The 20,898-nt window shown below is 50.4% G+C and overlaps 2 protein-coding genes across 3 annotated transcripts in view; one reads left to right on the top strand and one right to left on the bottom strand.

Moving 5' to 3' along the window:
- Positions 1 to 14,316, bottom strand: part of perm1a (PPARGC1 and ESRR induced regulator, muscle 1a) — a 125,788-nt gene extending 111,472 nt beyond the window's left edge. Inside the window, exon 1 of the mRNA XM_069918359.1 lies at positions 14,038 to 14,316. The gene's annotated coding sequence lies outside the window, so the exon portion shown is untranslated. The remainder of the gene's footprint in view (positions 1 to 14,037) is intronic.
- A 403-nt stretch (positions 14,317 to 14,719) lies between these two features.
- her9 (hairy-related 9) lies at positions 14,720 to 16,649 on the top strand. Of its 2 annotated transcripts, none has more exons than XM_069915297.1 (4): positions 14,720 to 14,937; positions 15,039 to 15,134; positions 15,233 to 15,320; positions 15,795 to 16,649. In XM_069915297.1, the coding sequence occupies exons 1-4, from the start codon at positions 14,830 to 14,832 to the stop codon at positions 16,406 to 16,408; spliced, it is 906 nt and encodes a 301-aa protein (XP_069771398.1). In that variant the 5' UTR covers positions 14,720 to 14,829; the 3' UTR covers positions 16,409 to 16,649. The 2 variants fall into 2 exon arrangements, with proteins under 2 accessions (XP_069771398.1, XP_069771397.1); XM_069915296.1 differs by having other exon boundaries at positions 15,792 to 16,649.
- Positions 16,650 to 20,898: the final 4,249 nt, after the last annotated feature.

The raw sequence follows: 20,898 nt of genomic DNA, 5'->3' as shown, positions 1-20,898 counted from the left end.
ACGCGGCGGGGCAGCCGGCCAAAATGGCACCGTCGGGGGTTTCCCCTTCTTCTCAGCAACCTTCTTCTCACCACCGGGCTGGGGGACCATGTGACACCCGAGTGATGTCAGAACCCCCAGCGTGGTTCTCAGCCATGTCCGGGCTGGGAGTACAAGTCCAGCCCGGCAGCCAACAATAAACGATTTCTTTCTGCTCACTGAGCTCAACCCGTCTGGTTGTGTGTTCTTTCAGTAGCAGTGTAGCTGCCGCTACAATTGGTGACCCCGACTGGTTCAAATGTCTTTTAACCCAACATGAGCGAACCTGGGATCAGTGCAAAAGCTATCAAGCTGCCTGACTTCTGGGTTCAGGAGCCGAAGACCTGGTTCGACCATGCGGAGGCCCAGTTTCACCTTCGCCAGATTTTGTCTGACACGACCAAATTCTACCATGTGGTTGCTGCCCTGGACCAGGCCACCGCCAAACATGTGCTGCACCTCGTTCAGCACCCACCTGCCGAAGACAAATACAGGACCATCAAGCGAATGCTCACCAGATCCCTCGGACTATCCAGGCATCAACATGCCGCTCGCATGTACCTCGACGCCTTGGGGGACAGGTCCCCGGTGGAGCTGATAGACGAGATGCTCGCGCTCATGGGTGATCACACCAACTGCCCACTCTGTGAGCGAATTTTCCTCGACCATCAGCCCGACGACATCCGGCCGTTATTGGCTCAAGAGAACTTTACCGACACGAGGAAGGTTGCTCAGAAGGCCCGAGTACTATGGCTCGAGCGATTCCCAGAGGGCTCAGCAGTCCAGCAAGTCACGAGGTATGGGCATGACCACGCCAAGCCCACCCCTAGCTCTGCGGCAGAGCATCCAGCCCATTCAGGGGCTATCTAAAGCACAACCAGGGGCACGGCATCCACTCTGGGTCTCTGCTTCTACCACCAGAGCTGGGGAACCAAGGTTCGGAAGTGTCGTCAGCCCTACGCGTTCCAGGGAAATGAGCAGTCAGCGGCTGGCGCTCCCTCATCAACACTGGGGCCCATATCAGTGTCATCACAGCCATCAAGTCCAGGAACCGACTTCGAGGACCTCCCCTCCGTTTGGCCAACGCAACAGAAGTCCGGACGCATGGAAACAAGACAGTCCACTTCCAGATCAGCCGGAGAAAGTTTTCATGGAGGTTCACCATCTCATCCCTTCCAATCGCTATCCTGGGTGCCGATTTCCTCCCGCCCACAGCCTCCTGGTGGACATTTGAGGTAGGCACCTGGTAGATGCCCAGACTTTCCAAGCCGTTCGCCTTGACGTCTCCTGCACAGAGCAGCCACAGGTGGCCATGATCAGCACGCCCAAAGAGTTCCAGCGAATCCTGGATGAGTTCCCACCCTCCTCAGGCCACAGTTCTTTGCTGCCTCACCACGCCATGGGGTGTTCCACCACATCCCCACCCAGGGTCCACCGGTTCACGCCAAGGCATGCCGACTCCTGCCTGACAAGCTCCAAGTGGTGAAGGAAGTTTTCGCATCTGCTGAAGCTGGGAATTATTCAGCGCTCCGACAGCCCATGGGCCTCGCCGCTCCACCTGGTCCCGAAAGCCTTCAGCAGCTGGTGCCCCTGCGGAGACTATCGATGGCTCAACGAGGGGTGAGAGGGTTCGGGCTAACGCACGCCCCTCAGACCTTCCAGCACCTCATGGACTCAGAGGGCAGGGACCAGGATTTCATCTTCATTTACTTGGACGACATCCTCATTGCCAGCAGGGATCAGGCGCAACACAAGGCCCACGTGCACACCCTCTTCTCCCAGCTGGCCGACTTTGGCCTCACCATCAACCCAGCCAAGTGCCAGTTCGGGAAAGAGTCCATGCAGTTCCTGGGACATACCATCATGGCCAAAGGAGCCATGCCCGCAACTACGAAGGTCACCGCTATCAAGGAGTTCCCACGCCCGGACAACCGCAAGGGGCTGCAGGGGTTCGCGGGTATGGTCACCTTCTAAAACTAATTCATCCCAGGAGCCGCCTGCATCATGCAGCCGCTATTCGCCCTCATCACAGCCAAGCACAAAATGCATTCGAGGCCACCAAGGACGCCCTCGCGAAGGCTACCATGCTCACCCACCCATACACTGACCTGCATATGGCGCTCTCCATCGATGCCTCTGCCACAGCCGTTGGTGCCAACCTGGAGCAGCAGGTGAATGGACAATGGAAGCCACTGGCATTCTTCAGCCAGCTTCTCCGCCCACCAGAGCACAGTATAGTGCCTTTGACCGCGAGTTACTAGGCATGTGCCTGGCGGTGCGGCATTTCCGCTAGTTCTTGGAGGGGAAGACTTTTACCATCTTCACTGACCATAAACCCCTCTCTCAGGCGCTCGCGATGGCAAAGGATTCCTGGTCGGCCCGCCAGCAGCCTCATCACTCCTTCGTGACAGAGTTTACCATTGACATTCGACACAAGGATGGGAAGGACGTGGTCACCGATGCACTCTCACGACCGGCCATCTACACGCTGACACCTGGCCTCGACTTCGACCAGCTTGCCCAGGACCAGAAGTCTGACGAGGAGATGCGAGTCTTCAGGACTGCCATCACAGGCCTGTGGTTCCAACACCTCCCGACTCCTAGCGCTGAAGGTATCGTCCTGTGTGATGTCTCCATGGGCACTCCACGGCCAGTGGTTCCCCAGCAGTGGCACAGGCAAGTCTTCCATCACATCCCACAACCTTTCACACCTGTCCATCAGGTACACGGTCCGTATGGTGGCAGAGCAGTTCGTCTGGCATGGGCTGCAGAAGCAGATCCCGGGCTGGGCCAGAATATGCACCCATTGCCAGATGTCCAAGGTGCACAGGCACATCAGGGCGCCCGTGCAAGAATTCGAGCACGTCCAGGAATGGTTCAGCCACATTTACGTGGACATAGTTAGGCCCTTACCAGTTTCATGGGGCAACCTTTACCTGTTCACGGTGGTAGACCCCACCACTCATTGGCCTGAGGCAATCCTGATGTCGGACGCCTCCACGGACTCCTGCGCCCGAGCACTGTTGCAGTTGGGTCGCCCAGTTTGGCGTTCCGAATCACCTCACCAGCAATCAGGCCACCCAATTCACCTCTGCGCTTGGGCACAGCTCGGCAATAGGTTGGGGATAGAGCTACATCGCACCATGGCCTATCACCTGCAGGCCAAAGGGCTGGTTGAGCGTCTGCACCGTCACCTTAAGTCAGCACTTATGGCCCGACACACCGGTCCCGACTGGGTGGATGAACTGCCTTGGGTGCTCCTGGGCATCCGCTCCATGCCCAAGGAGGATCTGCAGGCATCATCAGCTGAGCTGGTCTATGGCACACCGCTGGCACTACCCAGTGAGTTCATCAATACGCCTCACAACCCCCAGTGGTCACCGCACATGCCTCTTCCCAATCTCCAGGCCCATTTGGACTCCTTCGCACCTCCACCGCCGCCCAGACACTGCCATCTTATGTCTCCGCAGATTATGTTTTTATTCTGCAGGGCTCACCCGCGACACCTCTGCAGAGACTTTATGAGGGGCCGTCCAGAGTTTGAGTCCATGTTCACGCTGCACATCGGCAGCAGGCGGAAGCTGTTTACTGTGGATAAGCTGAAGCCAGCTCCTCGATCCCACCGAACCAGTGATTGGGACCCAGCCCAAGAAGCAAGGCCACCCAGCTAAAAAAGGTAATTGGCACCAGTTCGGGATGGGGGGGGACAGCTGTGTGGCGGCATGCCACTAGGCAAGCGAACCAGCCCCGCTTGTAATCCACGCGGTGGGGCAGCCGGCCATAATGATGCCATCAGAGGTTTCCCCTTCTTCTTAGCACCGGCTCAGAAGCCCGCATTGGGGGACCATGTGACACCTAAGTGACGTCGGCACCCCCCAGCGCAGTTCTCAGCCAGGTCCGGGGTGGGAGTACAAGTCCAGCCTGGCAGCCAGCAATAAACCAGTTTTTTCTGCTCACTGAGCTCAACCTGTCTGGTTCTGTGTTCTTTCAGTAGCAGTGTAGCTGCCACTACAAATCCATATTTTCAATCTCCATGTTCAGCAAAGCCAACATCATGTCCAGCACAGACAGGTGGGCCAAAAGGCCTGTCCCTGTGCTGTAATTTCTTTGCTGTAAATAAAAAAACAATGCTGGAGAAACTCAGCAGGTCAAACTGTGTACTTTATATAATAAAGATACATCACCAACATTTCGGCCCCGAGCTCTTCATCAAGGTATTAGCAAAATGACGGCAGGTGTCCGAACAAAATGGTTGGGAGGGAGGGGTAGGGGAGGGGCACGGTCCACAACCAGGAGGTAACATTTGGATAAGGGAAGAAGGGCACACCAGCAAACAGGAGGAAGAGGGATGGCTGTGAATGGGAGTGGGAGGGGGTGGAGAGTTGGAGGATGAGGGGAGAGAGTGATGGGGAAGAGTGGGAGAATGGGGAGTGGTCTAGCAGAAACCGGAGAAGTCAATGTTAATGCCGTCCGGACGGATTATGAGCTGTTTCTCCTCCAATTTATGGGTGGCTTTGGTTTGGCTGTGCATGAGCCCATGGACCACCGAAGTCTGCTAGCTCACTCCCCACACTCCCCCTTTTCTTTCCTACAGCTCTCTACCCTCTTCCCTCTCCATTCACAGAACTAATTCCCCCTACACCTGTTGTCTGGTGTGCCCTCCCTCCCTTATCCACCGATTAGCTGCGGGCCTGTATTCCTCCCCCGCCATATCCCCCCACCATTTTATTCAGGTGCCTGCCAACATTTTGCTCATTCCTTGATGAAGGGCTCAAGCCCGAAGCTACATAGAGAACACTGTTTGATCTTCTGAGTTTCTCCTGCATTGTGTTTTTACTTCAATCACAGGGTCTGCAGACTTTCATGTTTAACTATGTTCCAAGGTTTTGGACTGGTATCTCTTGCTGTTGAAGGAGGCCGAATCAGAGTGCCTGTTCTGTGAGTCTGGTGCTGGGACAATGGAGAATACAGTCTGACTGACTGGGTGTAATTTCAGCCCGAACATTGGGAAAGTTGGCTTGGAGCAGGATGCTGTTATCCTGTCAGTGGATTTTGCAGAGAACAAGGTTGGCAGTATTTCTCCAGCGCTGAGGCGCCTGCTCTCGATAGGAGGACCATACTGAAGCACAGGGATCACCGCTGCTGTGTACACCATAGGCTTGGCATTAGGGTTGATCTCTCTAACTTCTTCAGGAAACCAGAGGCTGTGCTGCCGAAGATGATGAACTTCCTCATTTGCCTTCTCTGGCTCTTGGCTCTCAGGATGTGATGAGTTGACCAGGTTTTCAAGGTTCACTATATGGATTAAAGGTGCAAAAGGTAGATTATTGAATTGAATTGTTTATTCACAAGGAGTAAACTGCTTGATTTGCTTGCTATCCAAGCAAGTCAATCCATGCAGCAGGGAGTTCGAAAATAACTGAATAAACCAAAAAGAGGGCAGGGAGTAGGGAAACACAAAAAGGGAAAATTCTGGAATCTTGGGCACACCTGGAGGTGTCAGAGGAACTCTGCAGGTTAGTCACCATCGGTGAGTAGAAATGGTCAAATCAACGTTTTGCATCCGGCACCCTTTATCAAGTCTAAAGTAAGAGGGGAAGATAAGGGGTTGGACAATAGGTGTGAGAGGTGGAAACACAGATAAAGAAGGGAGAGACCACTATGGTGGGGGTGGGGGAATGGGAGAAAGGAACGAGAGTAGATAAAGAGATGGAATCAATGGAGGAACCAGAAAGTTCAAGTTTATTTATTTACCAACTAATTGTACAAGTACAACTCAACGAAACAGTGTTCTCCGGTCCTCCGTGCAGAACACGCAGACACACAACCAGACATAACACGCATACAGACCAACAATACATATGCAGGACAAGTATTTCATCTATCCAAAGAAACAAATAAATATTGTTTCATGAAAGAATCCTGGAGGGTCAGTGAGAGCAGTTCCTTTGGTCATTCAGTATTCTCACTGCCTGTGGGAAGAAGCTGTTCCCCAGCCTGGTGGTGCTGGCTCTGATATTCAGGTATTTCTTCCCTGACAGGAGCAACTGAATGATGTGAGCAGGGTGGAAGAGGTCTTCAGTGATTTTGCACACCCTCTTCATACAACAATCCCAAATTTTATCTTACCTAAAAATTTTAGCTACTAGAAAAATTAATATTCATGCTCTGAGTCTTAAGGGTATCCAGAAGGAAAACGATTCTCAGGTCTATGTTTGGTTTCACCCTATCAATGAGGATCTGTGAGAACAGTGAAGAGAACTGAAATAGCTGGAGACTCACAGGGCGTGGGTGTCCAGTGGAGTGGTCACCCAATGTGTGCTAGGTCTCACCGACAAAGAGGTGGTCACAGCGGGTACACCAGATGCAGTAGATCAGTTTGGACCATGTGCAGGTGAAGCTCTGCCTCACCTGAAAGGTCTGTTTTCTCGCTCCACCGATAAGTACAAATTCTCCCTGGCCCGCAGGAAAAAGAATCTCAGGGTTGTATGTGATGTTCTGACAATAAATCTGAACTTTGAACTTTGTTTGTGGCCCTGGATGAAGGTGTGGGTGGAGATGTAGGGACAGGATTTGTGCCTATAAATATAAATACAATAAATATTGAAGGTTATAAATTAACACCAATAGATCTTTGTTTGTTAATCTGATTCAGGATATAGGGGTATGGCTATTTTTGTTGAATTATAAATCATGCACTAAAAATCATTCATAAACAAACTGTGGAATGCAGCCAACAATTAAACTATAGACATTCAGCACAGTAACAGGTTCTTTCAGCCCACGAGCCAGTGCTGCCCAATCAACCTACACCCCTGGCATGTTTTGAATGATGGGAAGAAACCAGAGTCTCCGGAGGAAACTCAAGCAGACATGGGGAGAACGTACAAACTCTTTACAGTCAGCACGGAATTTGAACCCCAGTCCTTATTGCAAGCGCTGTAAAGGCATTTCCCGCCAAACATGCCACCCTTAATGTCAGGTTCAATACCAGGTTCAGAAGGGTGAAGCAGATTACATTTAAATTTAATTTTTTAAATTTAAATTTAGACATACAGCACGGTAACAGGTCATTTCAGCCCATGAGTCCGTGCTGTCCAATTTAACCTACAACCCCTGGTACATTTTGCTGGGAGCCCCAGGGAAAAACCAATGCAGACACAGGGAGAACGTACAAACTCTTTACAGACTGTGTGGTATTCGAACCCAAGTCTAGATCGCTGGTGCTGTAACTGCTACGCTAACTGTACCTCCCCCTACATGTATCCCTCTACTTCGGTTTTTGATACGTTAAATGCAAACCGAGTTAGCACAGACAGAAATAAAACCATCTGATTGTTTCACCCTGGATAAATATGAAAAAAAGAAATTGTACGTTATTTAAATGTAAAGCAAATGTTGGGATTAAGTGAAAAGTGTCCCATGAATAGTAATGAACGGGTGTGTTCCATTATAATTTTGCTTGTCGTATTGCCACCACTGTTTCCCAGCTTCAAGTTATGTCTAGGCCAGCTATTCTCAACCTTTAATTGGCTACGGTCCCCTTAGGACTCTGCTCAAAGTTGATGGGCTCCCTTCCCCGTGAAGTTTTGGTTTCTTCCGTACATATTAAAAAAAATTTATGTCACACGAGGTGAAAGGCGTTTACTTCAATATGCTGTGGCCCTCGGAGAATGGCTGCAATTTAATTCAGTCGTCATCATATTAAACTGCAGAGAAAGCCCAAAGTAATTCTCTTGACACGCTACTGTCAGGTGGTGACTGATTTTTTTTTCACCAAAATTACACCCCCCCCCTTCAAAAGAAGAAAGTTAATTTTTGAATTTCTCCAACTTTATTTTTCTCAGAGAACTTGAAACTTAAACGACAGGTTTCTCTCGCGAAGTTTGCACAGCTGTTAGCTGCAGGATGAGACCACAACTCTTGGCCAAAAAAAATTAAATCCCTATTGTGTCCTTTGTTTTTTTTGTGTGCGATGGGAGATGTTAGTGTCCTGTTTACCTTAAATACATGGGAGGCTCTTGCTGAAATCATAAATGTTGAAAAAAAAACATCTTTGCGCGCAAACACACACAAAGCCATTGCAAAGGGAGATCAAACCAATGCTCGAACCTACTGAGACAGAGAGATGGGGTAAAGTGGACATTTTGCCCTTGGAATGGAACAAGAAAGCTAGCAGACGTCATGATTGTAGTTCATACACACAAAAGCTAGAGAAACTCAGCAAGTCATGCAGCATTCATATGAATCAGATACATCCGAATCTGTGGTTCATTGCCCATTCTGGTGTGTTGCTAACTGTGGTTCTCCACAGGCTCACTCCAGCATCTCTAAGGCACAACCTAGGAGAATGATTCAACACCCCATCCATCGCCAAAAACGTTGACTTCCTCAGGTCCATTTTCTATCATCCATTCAACGCACTGTAATTACTTGCTCAAGTTTCACTCACTTCCCATCAAGTTCCTCTCCAAGTGGCACACCATCTTAGCATTGGGATATCTCGCCATTCATCCATAAATCCATAATCACTGGGTCAGAATCAGAATGAACATGTCACAAAATTTGTTGTTCTGTGGCAGCGTCACAGTACCAACATTTCCATAAACCACATTTCAAAATAAATAAAATAGGAACAAGAAAAAGAAAAAGTCAAGGGAAGCCAGTGTCTGTGGTTCATTGATTATTCAGGAGTATGATGGCAGCAGGGAAGAAGCAGTCCTTGTGCCGCTAGGTGCTCGTCTTTAGCTCGTATACCTCCTTCCCAATGGTAGCAGAGTGAAGAGGGCATGGCCTGGGTGGTGAGGTCCTGGAGGGTAAAAGTCTATTTTCTTGGGTAAAAGTCTATTTTCTTAAGACACCGCTTCTTTCACCAATGGAGTTAAGTCTGGTGCCCGTGATGTTGCAGGCGGAGTTAACAACCCTTTGGAGTTTTTTCCTGTCCTGAACATTGGCACCTGAATATCAGATGGTGATGCAACCAGGCAGAATGCTCTCCACGGTACACCTGTAAAGATTTTTGAGTCTTTGGAGACATACCAAATCTCCTCAAACTCCTCTCGAAGTATAGCTGCTGGCGAGCTTTCTTCATGATTGCATCAATGTGGAGGCTCAAAGAAGATGCTCTGAGATATTGGCACGCAGGAATTTGAAGTTCTTGACCCTTAACAAAAGTTTCAGGTCTGAGCCCTTTGTCAAGGTCCGAAAAAAATGTGTCCTTGGAGGCAAGGCAATGCAAGGTCTTTAAACTGTAAAAAATTACATTTAATAAAAAATTTTCTCATTTGCTTCAGACCTTTTAATGATTTGGTTATAAATGGAAATGATTTAAGTGTTTGGGGGGAAAAATAATGCAATATGTCAAATTTACTAACCTTGTTCATTTAATACATCCTTGCCAAATGTTTGCTGTTTTCAACACCTGTATTCAGTTGAAGAAGGAAATGTATTCAGAAATAAAATGAAAGAAGACATGAGGTTGCTTTAGCAGATAATGTGAAGGAAAATCTTAAAGGTTTCTACAGGTGTATTAAGAGAAAAAGGATAGTAAGGGACAAAAATTGGTCCCCTTGAAGATCAGAGTGGTTGGCTTTGTATGGAGACAAAAGAGATGTGGAAGATCTTAAATGTTTTTTTTCCCACTCAGGAAACGAGAACAGAGTGGTGGGAAGGAAATCAAGCAGTGAGGTCATGGAACTGACACAGATTAAAGAGGAGGAAATGTTTGCTGTCTTAAAGCAAATAAGGATGGATAAATTCCCAGGGCCTAACAAGATATTCCCTCAGACCTTTGGGGAAGCAGAAATTTCAGGGTCTCTGGCAGAAATATTTAAATTGTCTTTAAGTGATTGGAGATGCATGGTAGGTATGGTGAAGTAGTGAACTGGATTCAACAATGGCTGGATGGGAGAAGCCAAAGAGTAGTGGTGGGTGCTTGCTTCTCAGACTGGAGGCCCGTGACGAGTGTCTGTTTCAGGGATTGGTGCTGGGAGCATTGCTGTTTGTCATCTATATCAATGATCTGGATGATAATGTGGTAAATTGGATCAGCAAGTTTGCAGATGACACTCCAAGATTGGAGTCATCGTGAGCACCAAAGAATGTTTTCAAAGTTTGCATGGCCTTCATAAATCAAAGTACTGAGTGCAGAAAATGGGATGTTAAATCTGTGTAAGACACTGAAGAGGAAAAATTTGGGGTATTGTGTGCAGTTTTCGTCACCTAACTACAGGAAAGATACCAATAAGATCAACGAAGGCAGAGAAGATTTACTAGGATGTTGCCTGGACTTCAGGGACTGAGTTACAGGGAAAGGTTCAACATGTTAAGACTTTATTCCCTGGAGTGTAGAAGAATGAGGAGAGATTTGATAGCAGTATTTAAAATTATGAGGGGGATAGACAGTGGTTTCTTCTACTGAGTGTGGGTGAGATACAAGCCAGAGGACATGGGTTAAGGGTGAAAAGGGAGAAGTTTAGGACATTTTCACGCAGAGAGAGTGGTGGGAATGTGGAACGAGCTGCCAAATGAAGTGGTGAATATGGGCTCAATTTTAACATTTAAGAAAGATGTGGACAGTTTCATGGATGGGAGAGGTATGGAGGAGTACGGGCTGGGCAGATTAATAGTTTAGTACAGACTCGAGGGGGGCAAAGTGCCTGTTTCTGTGCTGTAGTGTTCTATGGTTCTAAATGCAGAGTTGCACTGTGCTCAGTTGCTGCATCACTGGCAGCGCCGGCTCCCGAGTTGTGGCGGGTGCTCAGTGGTCACGACGCCGGCAGTCCTCCGCAGCAGAGCGAGGTGCTGGGTATGTGCCACAGGTTCCCAAGTCGCCGTGTACACGCGCTGCAGGCTGGGGGACACAGCGGCCATCCCGACCCTCCCCACCCACACCCCCATCCGGATGGAGGAGCTCGCCTGGGTGGGGTTTTCCCAGGCTTCAGAGGCTCAGTACACCAGAGGATACTGCCCAACGTGCCAGCTCACGTTTAACCCTGTGTTCTCCAGCTCGCCCACTGCAAGCCCACCAACGCAACTCATACAGCAAGATTCCCCCAGCATGCCCACCAATGCAACTCATGCAGCAAGATGCCCCCCGGTAAGCCCACCAACGCAATTCATGCAGAAGATGCCCCCGGCAAGCCCACCAACGCAATTCGTGCAGAAGATGCCCCGGCAAGCCCACCAACGCAATTCGTGCAGAAGATGCCCCGGCAAGCCCACCAACGCAACTCATACAGCAAGATTCCCCCAGCATGCCCACCAATGCAACTCATGCAGCAAGATGCCCCCCGGTAAGCCCACCAACGCAATTCATGCAGAAGATGCCCCCGGCAAGCCCACCAATGCAATTTGTGCAGAAGATGCCCCGGCAAGCCCACCAACGCAATTCGTACAGAAGATGCCCCAGGCAAGCCCACCAACGCAATTCGTGCAGCAAGATGTCTCCGCCAATCCCACCAATGCAACTCGTGCAGCAAGATGCCTCTGCCAAGCCCACCAACGCAACTCGTGCAGCAAGATGCCCCCGGCAAGCCCACCAGATGTAACTCATGCAGCAAGATGCCCCCGGCAAGCCCACCAGATGCAACTTGTGCAGCAAGATGTCTCCGCCAATCCCACCAACGCAACTCGTGCAGCAAGATGCCCCTGCCAAGCCCACCAACGCAACTTGTACAGCAAGATGCCCCCAGGAAGTACACCAAATGCAACTCGTGCGTGCAGTTACATAGACAGGAGAGGACTGGAGGGGTATGGACCGGGTGCTGGTCAGTGGGACTAGGAGGGTGGGGATTTGTTATGGCATGGACTAGTAGGGCCAAACTGGCCTGTTCTGTGCTGTAAGTGGTTATATATGGTTATAGATGCCCCCGGTGCGGCTTTCGCGCAAACAGAGGAACTACCGACATGGTCTTTGCCCTCAGACAGCTCCAAGAAAAGTGCAGAGAACAAAACAAAGGACTCTACATCACCTTTGTTGACCTCACCAAAGCCTTCGACACCGTGAGCAGGAAAGGGCTTTGGCAAATACTAGAGCGCATCGGATGTCCCCCAAAGTTCCTCAACATGATTATCCAACTGCACGAAAACCAACAAGGTCGGGACAGATACAGCAATGAGCTCTCTGAACCCTTCTCCATTAACAATGGCGTGAAGCAAGGCTGTGTTCTCGCACCAACCCTCTTTTCAATCTTCTTCAGCATGATGCTGAACCAAGCCATGAAAGACCCCAACAATGAAGACGCTGTTTACATCCGGTACCGCACGGATGGCAGTCTCTTCAATCTGAGGCGCCTGCAAGCTCACACCAAGACACAAGAGAAACTTGTCCGTGAACTACTCTTTGCAGACGATGCCGCTTTAGTTGCCCATTCAGAGCCAGCTCTTCAGCGCTTGACGTCCTGCTTTGCGGAAACTGCCAAAATGTTTGGCCTGGAAGTCAGCCTGAAGAAAACTGAGGTCCTCCATCAGCCAGCTCCCCACCATGATTACCAGCCCCCCCACATCTCCATCGGGCACACAAAACTCAAAACGGTCAACCAGTTTACCTATCTCGGCTGCACCATTTCATCAGATGCAAGGATCGACAATGAGATAGACAACAGACTCGCCAAGGCAAATAGCGCCTTTGGAAGACTACACAAAAGAGTCTGGAAAAACAACCAACTGAAAAACCTCACAAAGATAAGCGTATACAGAGCCGTTGTCATACCCACACTCCTGTTCGGCTCCGAATCATGGGTCCTCTACCGGCACCACCTACGGCTCCTAGAACGCTTCCACCAGCGTTGTCTCCGCTCCATCCTCAACATCCATTGGAGCGCTTACATCCCTAACGTCGAAGTACTCGAGATGGCAGAGGTCGACAGCATCGAGTCCACGCTGCTGAAGATCCAGCTGCGCTGGATGGGTCACGTCTCCAGAATGGAGGACCATTGCCTTCCCAAGATCGTGTTATATGGTGAGCTCTCCACTGGCCACCGTGACAGAGGTGCACCAAAGAAAAGGTACAAGGACTGCCTAAAGAAATCTCTTGGTGCCTGCCACATTGACCACCGCCAGTGGGCTAATAACGCCTCAAACCGTGCATCTTGGCGCCACACAGTTTGGCGGGCAGCAACCTCCTTTGAAGAAGACCGCAGAGTCCACCTCACTGACAAAAGGCAAAGGAGGAAAAACCCAACACCCAACCCCAACCAACCAATTTTCCCCTGCAACCGCTGCAATCGTGTCTGCCTGTCCCGCATCGGACTTGTCAGCCACAAACGAGCCTGCAGCTGACGTGGACTTTTTACCCCCTCCGTAAATCTTCGTCCGCGAAGCCAAGCCAAAGAAAAAAAAGAAAGATGCCCCCGGCAAGCCCACCAACGCAACTCGTGCAGCAAGATGCCCCCGGCAAGCCCATCAAATGCAATTCATGCAGCAAGATGCCCCCGGCAAGCCCATCAAATGCAATTCATGCAGCAAGATGCCCCCAGCATGCCCATCGATACAACTCATGCAGCAAGATGCACTCACCAATGCAACTCATGCAGTGAAAGGCCTCCAGCAAACCTCATCGATGCAACATGCAGCAAGATACGCCCACCAATCCACCTCAAGCAGTGAAAGGCCTCCAGAGAACCCCACCAATGCAACTCATGCAGCGAAAGGCCTCCAGCGAACCCACCAATGCAACTCAAGCATTAAGATGCATTCAACAATCCCGCCGATGCAGGGGACGGGGTACTGAACTTTAAGATCAGCCATGATCTAATTGAATGGCGGAGCAGGCACGAAGGGCCGAATGACCTACTCCTGCTCCTATCTTCTATGTTAAATGCATCCAGCGAACCACTAATCATTAGTCGGCTTGCTGGATGACTCATGCAATGAAACAGGAAAGTCTGCAGACGCTGTTTGCAGTAATTACACGTTTTCCTCCAGAATTAACAGAACTAATGCATTTAAAAGAAGGAATGATTTGTTTCTCACAGATATTTTATGCAACCACCCTTACCCCCCCCCCAGCAGATTTACCAACTGGCTGGGATGCGACGTGACGAAGGGCTCGCACCCTCCATCTCTGCCTTCACTCTCTTTTTCTTGATTTCCTTCCGCGTCTCCTGCAAATAAGTTCGCTTCCAGCGGGCGGAGAGGCCAAGGCCAACGGAGGCGGGTTTCTCCGCCCGCCTGGGGGAACTGTTTAACGCGGCCAGATTGAGTGAGGAAAAGTGGCTTCAAGCCCTCTCCGTGAGGTGAGTAAAGGGTTAAAGCGCGAGGGGAAGACGTTGAGCAAAGCACTTTGGCACGTGCTCCAGGGGGCTGACACCGGCTGCCTCGCGCGCCGACAGATGTCACCTGTCAGCAGTGATTTAGCGCAGGCTCGCTTGATTGACAGCCCCGGCTCTCGGCGGCCAATCGCGGCGCGCCCGGCGCCCGCCTATTGGCTGCCGGGCGGCGTCCCCCCCCCCCTCCCCTCCGCACCCCGCCTCGCGTGCCGGGCACAACCCCCCCCCCCCTTCCTCCTCCTCCTCCCTCCCTCCGCTTCTCTTTCGCAACACCCCGGCGTGATTGACAGCTGGCGGGAGCCGCAGCCAATGGGACCGCGGCCCCACGAGGGGCATCGCCGCGCCCATTGGCCGGCGCAAGTGTGGGAAAGAATCCTGAGACGGTTTCACACGAGCTGGACTGCGGCGCTGGGCTATAAATAAGGGGCGGCCGCAATAACACTTGCCACTGAACCCGTGCAAGGAAAAGGTTGCAAGCTACTTGCAATTGCTACAGGGACGGCTTTCTATTGCAATCTACCATCGTCAAACTGCATTAAAAATGCCCGCTGATTCCATAGAGAAATCCTCTATTTCCCCCATTATTGGGGCTTCTGCATCTTCTCCGCAGACTCCGGATAAACCCAAAAGTGCAAGTGACAATAGAAAGGTAAATGCATCTGTGGTTGCCCACCTTTAGCATTAATCTCGCCCCTCTTACACGTTTCCGAAGCTAACTAGTTGTTGCATGCGTTGTTCTCCCGCCCACAGTCTTCCAAGCCCATCATGGAGAAGCGGCGCCGGGCGAGGATCAACGAGAGCCTGGCTCAGTTGAAAACGCTGATCCTGGACGCACTGAAGAAAGATGTAAGTTTGCAGGCCGGCGCGTCCGTGCCCGTACAGTGCGGCCGAGCCGTGGATGCGCGCAGGGCCGGCCTCATTCTCAACACTTGTCTCCGTTGCAGAGTTCCAGGCACTCCAAGTTGGAGAAAGCGGATATCCTGGAAATGACAGTGAAACACCTGCGAAATCTACAACGGGTGCAGATGACAGGTACGTGGAACAAGTCAAAGTAACCTTCACACGAATGTTTGCTACTCTACAAACTTTGGCGGCAAGTTTTCCTCACTCTTTGTACCAACTCTAACAAGCTTTGGTGGCAAGTTTTGTTAACTCTTTGTACCAACTCTCCAAGCTTTGGTGGCAAGTTTTGCTAACTTTGTACCAACTCTACAAGCTTTGGTGGCAAGTTTTGCTAACTCTTTGTACCAACTCTACAAGCTTTGGTGGCAAGTTTTGCTAACTCTTTGTACCAACTCTACAAGCTTTGGTGGCAAGTTTTGCTAACTCTTTGTACCAACTCTATAAGCCTTTTGTGCTAAAGTTAAAACACGAAAGTAGTTGAAGTAAAGAGAATGCTGGAGAAATTCAACAGATTAAACTTTTGCGGCATGCTTGGTAACTTTTAAGATGCTAATTTAAGTTCTAATGACCTCTTTCTTTTCCCCACCCCCCACCCTGCAGCAGCGCTGACTGCAGATCCGACTGTCCTGGGGAAATACAGAGCTGGATTTAACGAATGCATGAACGAGGTGACTCGCTTTCTGTCCAGCTGCGAAGGGGTTAACGCCGATGTCCGGAGCCGGCTTCTCAGCCACTTGTCGAGTTGCATGGGGCACATGGTGGCGATGAACTACCCGCAAGTTGCGGCCAACCCTGCGCCCGTGCCCTCGGGTCACCTCGGGCAGCCCTTGCATGTCCAGTTGCCGGCCAGCGGCGGCGCGGGCATGCCCTGCAAGCTGAGCCCGGCCGAGGGCGTCTCGCCCAAAGTGTACGGAGGCTTCCAACTCCTGCCCGCGGCGGACGGACACTTCGCCTTCCTCATCCCCAACCCTTCCTTCGCATCGTCCGGCGGACAGATGGCCGGCGGCCCCGTTCTCCCCCTCTACGCCAATGCAAGCGCCACGGCCGGTGCAAACTCGCTGCCTTCCAGCTGCAAGCTGACCGGCTCGCCGGTACATGGACTGACCTCGGTCTCCTTGGTCCCCCACAGTATCCTGACCGCAGTGTCCCAGAGCCACAGCCCTTTGGGCGTTAGCACGGGCCCCGAAAGCTCGCAGTCTGTCTGGAGACCCTGGTAATCCCAGGAAATCACTGGACTTAAACCTGTTCCATTGTTGGGGACATTTGTACTTATTATCATAAGATATTTATTTTCTGTACCGGTCTCATCTCCCTATAAACATGCCATTTTTAAAATGCTTTGCCGTGGAGGAGTCTTGTAAAATTTGTAACCTGTTTCTATAATAGGGTGCGATATACCAAAGTCTTCTGTAAATTTGCCTCTGACGCAAAGAAATAAAACATTTGTTCATGTAAAAAGTGTCCCTTGATGTTGGACAAGAACACTATACTCCAGAAGTTGCCTGTCTATTCTAGAGGTGTAGCTGGCCAGTGAGTTTGCATGAATTATTTAGTGACAGGCAGGTTAAGTAAGGATCTTGCACTTTATCGCTTTGGAATTGAAAGTTTTTTTTTCTTTAAAACGAGTCTGGGGGTGTTTAGGGATGCACGATCGTTTTACTTCATTCCGGAATCAGATTTGTAACTGGATCCTGGAGGAGGATTTGAACACTTGCCCCGCAAGCCCTGGAAATTACTGGGGCATTTTCTGAACTGTCTGGTGGCCGAGCTGCTGATTTTGAAAGGGGACCAGGTTAAATAAACCCCAGGCACAAGTTCCCATTACATGAAACACACCCTCATCTCCAACAATCGTCGTGTGCTGCAAGGTTCAATGCATCCCCAAACAGTTGGGGAAGAAAGTTTAATAAGAGGAGCTGCAATAAACTTTAAGGATAAGCGGTGCCATCTGCCATGCAGGGTTGACAAAGGCGGTCATTTCCTGCACCAACACGTTTTTATATGAATGCAGAAAATCGCAAAAGGCGGGAAATGTCTGAACATTGTCCTGAAGAATGGATAGAGGGATCTAAAAGGCGGGGAATTTATATCCATTGAATAAAAGCAATTAAAAGTGAAGTATCAAAGGAGGCGCATCGAGTCTGCAATGGCTTGCTCCCAGCGGCGTGGGCCATTGTTGTCCATGGGAATGCAGCGCCGAGAGGTTAATAACTCCCAGCAGAAAGTTGCAGTCGTACTGGAGCAACCCTGTCCAGTCCGTAGCCCGCGCCAACACACAAGGACTACCTTTCCTCAGAGCCAAAACGCTTAAAACAACATTAATCTTCATACCGCACAATATCAAGGAATCTTAAAAATTTATTAATGAGCACTTTGTCAAACTAAACTAGATAAAAATACCCACGCCAAGAGCCAGCAGATACCAACAAACATAAGATGGGAGAGACTAAACTGACGGGTACAGACGTCAGAATTTACTGTCATAAACATGACACAAAATTCCTTTCTTTTTGCGGTAGCGTCACAGTACAAACATTTCTATAAACCTCCTTGCAAAGTAAATGAAAATAGAGCAAGAAAAAGTCAGAGAGGCAGTGTCTGTGGATCATTGTTCATTCAAGAATCTGATGGCGGTCCTTTGACCGATACACATAATGCATGATATTGATAGAGGGGGAAAATAGCTCGTGTGTTTGGGAGGATGGGATGATTCTCTGATAGTTGAGATTATTTGTGGGAGGGGGAATTCGATGGAGGGAGAAAATCTGATTGAAGTTCATAAAATACTCCCAAAGGGTTTCACTCGGGAGTTACAAGGAGGAGGATTCACGGTTAAACAAGAAAGCTTGAGGTCGCTGGGGTCACAAACGAAAGCAGGACACACAGCGTCCAAAGGAAGTCAAAGAGGTGACCAACATTATGATGGTTCCCTTGCCCAGGACCCTAGAACCAGGGGTGGCAGGGTTAGGGATGGAGTGTTCACCCTTGATTCTCTGCCCAGGAGGACAGTGGAAACTCGTTGAATTCATTCAGAGCAGTGGATTTCCGAGGAATCAAGGGACTTTGGAAAACAAACATTGAGGTCAGATAAGGTTATCCTTGATGAATGAGGGAGAATGGCTTGCTCCTTGCTGATCTAGCCTTGAAGTCCGAATTTCCCCCCCATTTAAAACTACATCACAGGGCTGGGGTCAACTCACCTCCCCCATTGTAAGCCCACATCACGGCACGGTTAGCGCAGCGCTGCTACAGAGCCAGCGATCGGGACCAGGGTTTGAATCCCGCGCTGTCTGTCAGGAGTTTGTACGTTCTCGCCGTGTCTGCGTGGGGTTTCCCCGGGGCTCCGGCTTCAAAATGTTCATTGGGCGGCACAAGGCTCGTGGGCCGACAGGGCATGTTACTGTACTGTATTTCTAATTATTTTAAAAGATCACAGGGCTGGGTCAACTCTCACCCAGTCATTAGAACCAGATCACAAGCCTCAAACCTGATCTTACACCCAGCTGGACGGATCCACTGTCACTCAACACAGTGGTACATTGGGCACATCCTTCCAACGCCTTTGCACCGCGAACACCATCTTGCCCACTCGCAGGATCACACGCGTTCACCATTTGTCCAGCCCGCAGCTCTGCAAAATGATGCGCTCACCCTCGAGGACGGCACACGCGCACGCGCCGCCGCGCACGGGCGGGAGCGAGCCCTGCTGCGCCCAAGCCGGGGCGCGCCGGCTGCGAGGTGGCGTGTGCCGGCCCCGCGTACAGGCGCCCTTGGCCGGACGAGTGTGACAGCGCCGGCTCCCGCACCGGCCCACCTCGCTACCGGTCGAATTCAACCGCGCTGAGCTCTCCGCACGGTCTCCCTCGCTTGCTTCCGTGAACTCAAAACCTCCCATGCCACTTCTGCCTTGCAATTCATTTTCAAACACGATTTAAAACCAATCTGCTCTCGATTTAAATGCACGGATTGCAACACTGGAGCTTAAAGGTTTCCCTCCCTGAAATTGAAACGAAAATTAATTTTTCCAAGCCTCTCCTCGCTCTTTTAAACCGTGTGTTTGTGTTGAGATAAATGTTTCCATCCTAGAATAAAAGCTGGCAGGGGCCATCTTCATAATTCAGCATTTAGTTCGAGGAAGAACAGAACAGACAAGAAAAGTTGGCTCATCTGTATCCCCCGCGGCCAAAGTCCGTTTGCTCGCTTGGCAAGTGGTTAATGGACCCCCTATGACACGGGAGTGCCGAGAGGTCGTGAGAAAGCAGCGAACTCTGCCGCTTGGCGGGCGATGGCCAAGTGCGCTTGTGCGTGCCGTCAGCGCTCCCAGACACAGCGAGGGACCGCAGCCAGCTCAAGGCGCAGGCAGTCGGCGATCAGGCAGCAAGCGGCGGCCAATCGATGCAACCGCACACAGGCTGGAAGACAGTAACCAGAAAACTTGCAGATTAGACGATTCGAAACCCGCCCGCGAAGGGTTGTAACGACCAGAGGGAGAAAGTAACGTTTTAACCATCAGCTGAGCAAGAATCGGAATCTATCGTCTTGGGCTTGTCACGAAATTCGTTGCAATGCAGCAGGATCACATTGCGAACATTTCTATTTGCCACCCATTGCAATTCCCGACCCCATTCCCTTGCCTACACGTCTGTCCATGCACCAGACTGAGACCACCCGCAGGTTGGGGGAACAACACCTCATCTTCCGACTGGGCCCCCTCCAACGAGAGAGTATTAACATCTACTCTCTGGCTTTCCTTAACCCCTCCCACCCCCCTTCAGCTCTCTCTTTCCCCCTCCCCCTTCAGCTCTCTCTTCCCCCCCCCCCCAGCTCTCTCTTCCCCCACCCCTTCAGCTCTCTCTCTCTCTCTCCCCCCCCCCCTTTTCCTCTGTCTCCTTTCACACAGAGAAAATCTCCCCCCCCCCCTATATCCAATTAACACTTTTTGTTGGTCTGGACTCCTCCCCTAGCCAACACTATCTGTATTCTGAGAATTCCTGTTCTTGGCTTATTCCTTGAAGAAGGGCTCCGGCCCAAAATGTCAGCAATATATCTTTATCTCCTAAGGACACTGCGAGACCGGCCAAGTTCCTCCAGCTTTTTGCTGTGTTTTTGCAACAATGACAGCATCTGCAGACTTTCATGTTTCAAACATTTATATAAAGCACCTGACAAAATAAGCAAGAATAGTGCACGAGAAAAAGTCTAAGTAAGTCGGTGTTTGTGCTTCATTCAGGAATCCGATGGCAGAGGGGAAGAAGCTGTCCTTGTGCCATTGAGTGCTCGTCTTCCCTAATGGTAGCAGAGTGAAGAGGGCACAGCCTGGGTGGTGAGGGTCTTAGAGGATAGAGACTGCTTTTTTAAATGTCCTCGATGGAGTGAAGTCTGGTGCCTGTGATGTTGTAGGCTGAGTTAACAACCCTCTGGAGTTGTTTTCTTGACCTGAGAGTTGGCACCTCTGTACCAGACCGTGATGCAACCAGCCGGAATGCAATCACAGCGTCTGCAGACTTCTGTGTTTCACTTCTTAAATGAGACAGTTCATGATGGGACTGGCCAATTTTTTGATGGGTTCTTGATAGAGTGGAGCAAACTTCACATCATCACGTCGAACAATGGTTGTTGTATTGATTTTTGCTTTCTTTGCTGGTGATGAACCTTCCATTTATTGGGGGGGGGGGGGGTTGGAATCCCATTGAATGAGAGTGGGAGA

The sequence above is a fragment of the Narcine bancroftii genome, chromosome 2 (genome assembly GCF_036971445.1).
Source record: "Narcine bancroftii isolate sNarBan1 chromosome 2, sNarBan1.hap1, whole genome shotgun sequence".
Classification (NCBI taxonomy): Eukaryota; Metazoa; Chordata; class Chondrichthyes; order Torpediniformes; family Narcinidae; genus Narcine; species Narcine bancroftii.
Note: the sequence above shows the minus strand (reverse complement) of the source record. Positions and strands in the feature narration are given on the sequence as shown.

Excerpts from the sequence above, each read along its gene's own strand:
- her9 (XM_069915296.1), top strand. The coding sequence starts at position 14,830 with ATGCCCGCTGATTCCATAGAGAAATCCTCTATTTCCCCCATTATTGGG. Across the intron at positions 14,938-15,038 it reads GTGCAAGTGACAATAGAAAG|TCTTCCAAGCCCATCATGGA; the intron begins GTAAATGCATCT and ends TCCCGCCCACAG. Across the intron at positions 15,321-15,791 it reads ACAACGGGTGCAGATGACAG|CAGCGCTGACTGCAGATCCG; the intron begins GTACGTGGAACA and ends CCCACCCTGCAG.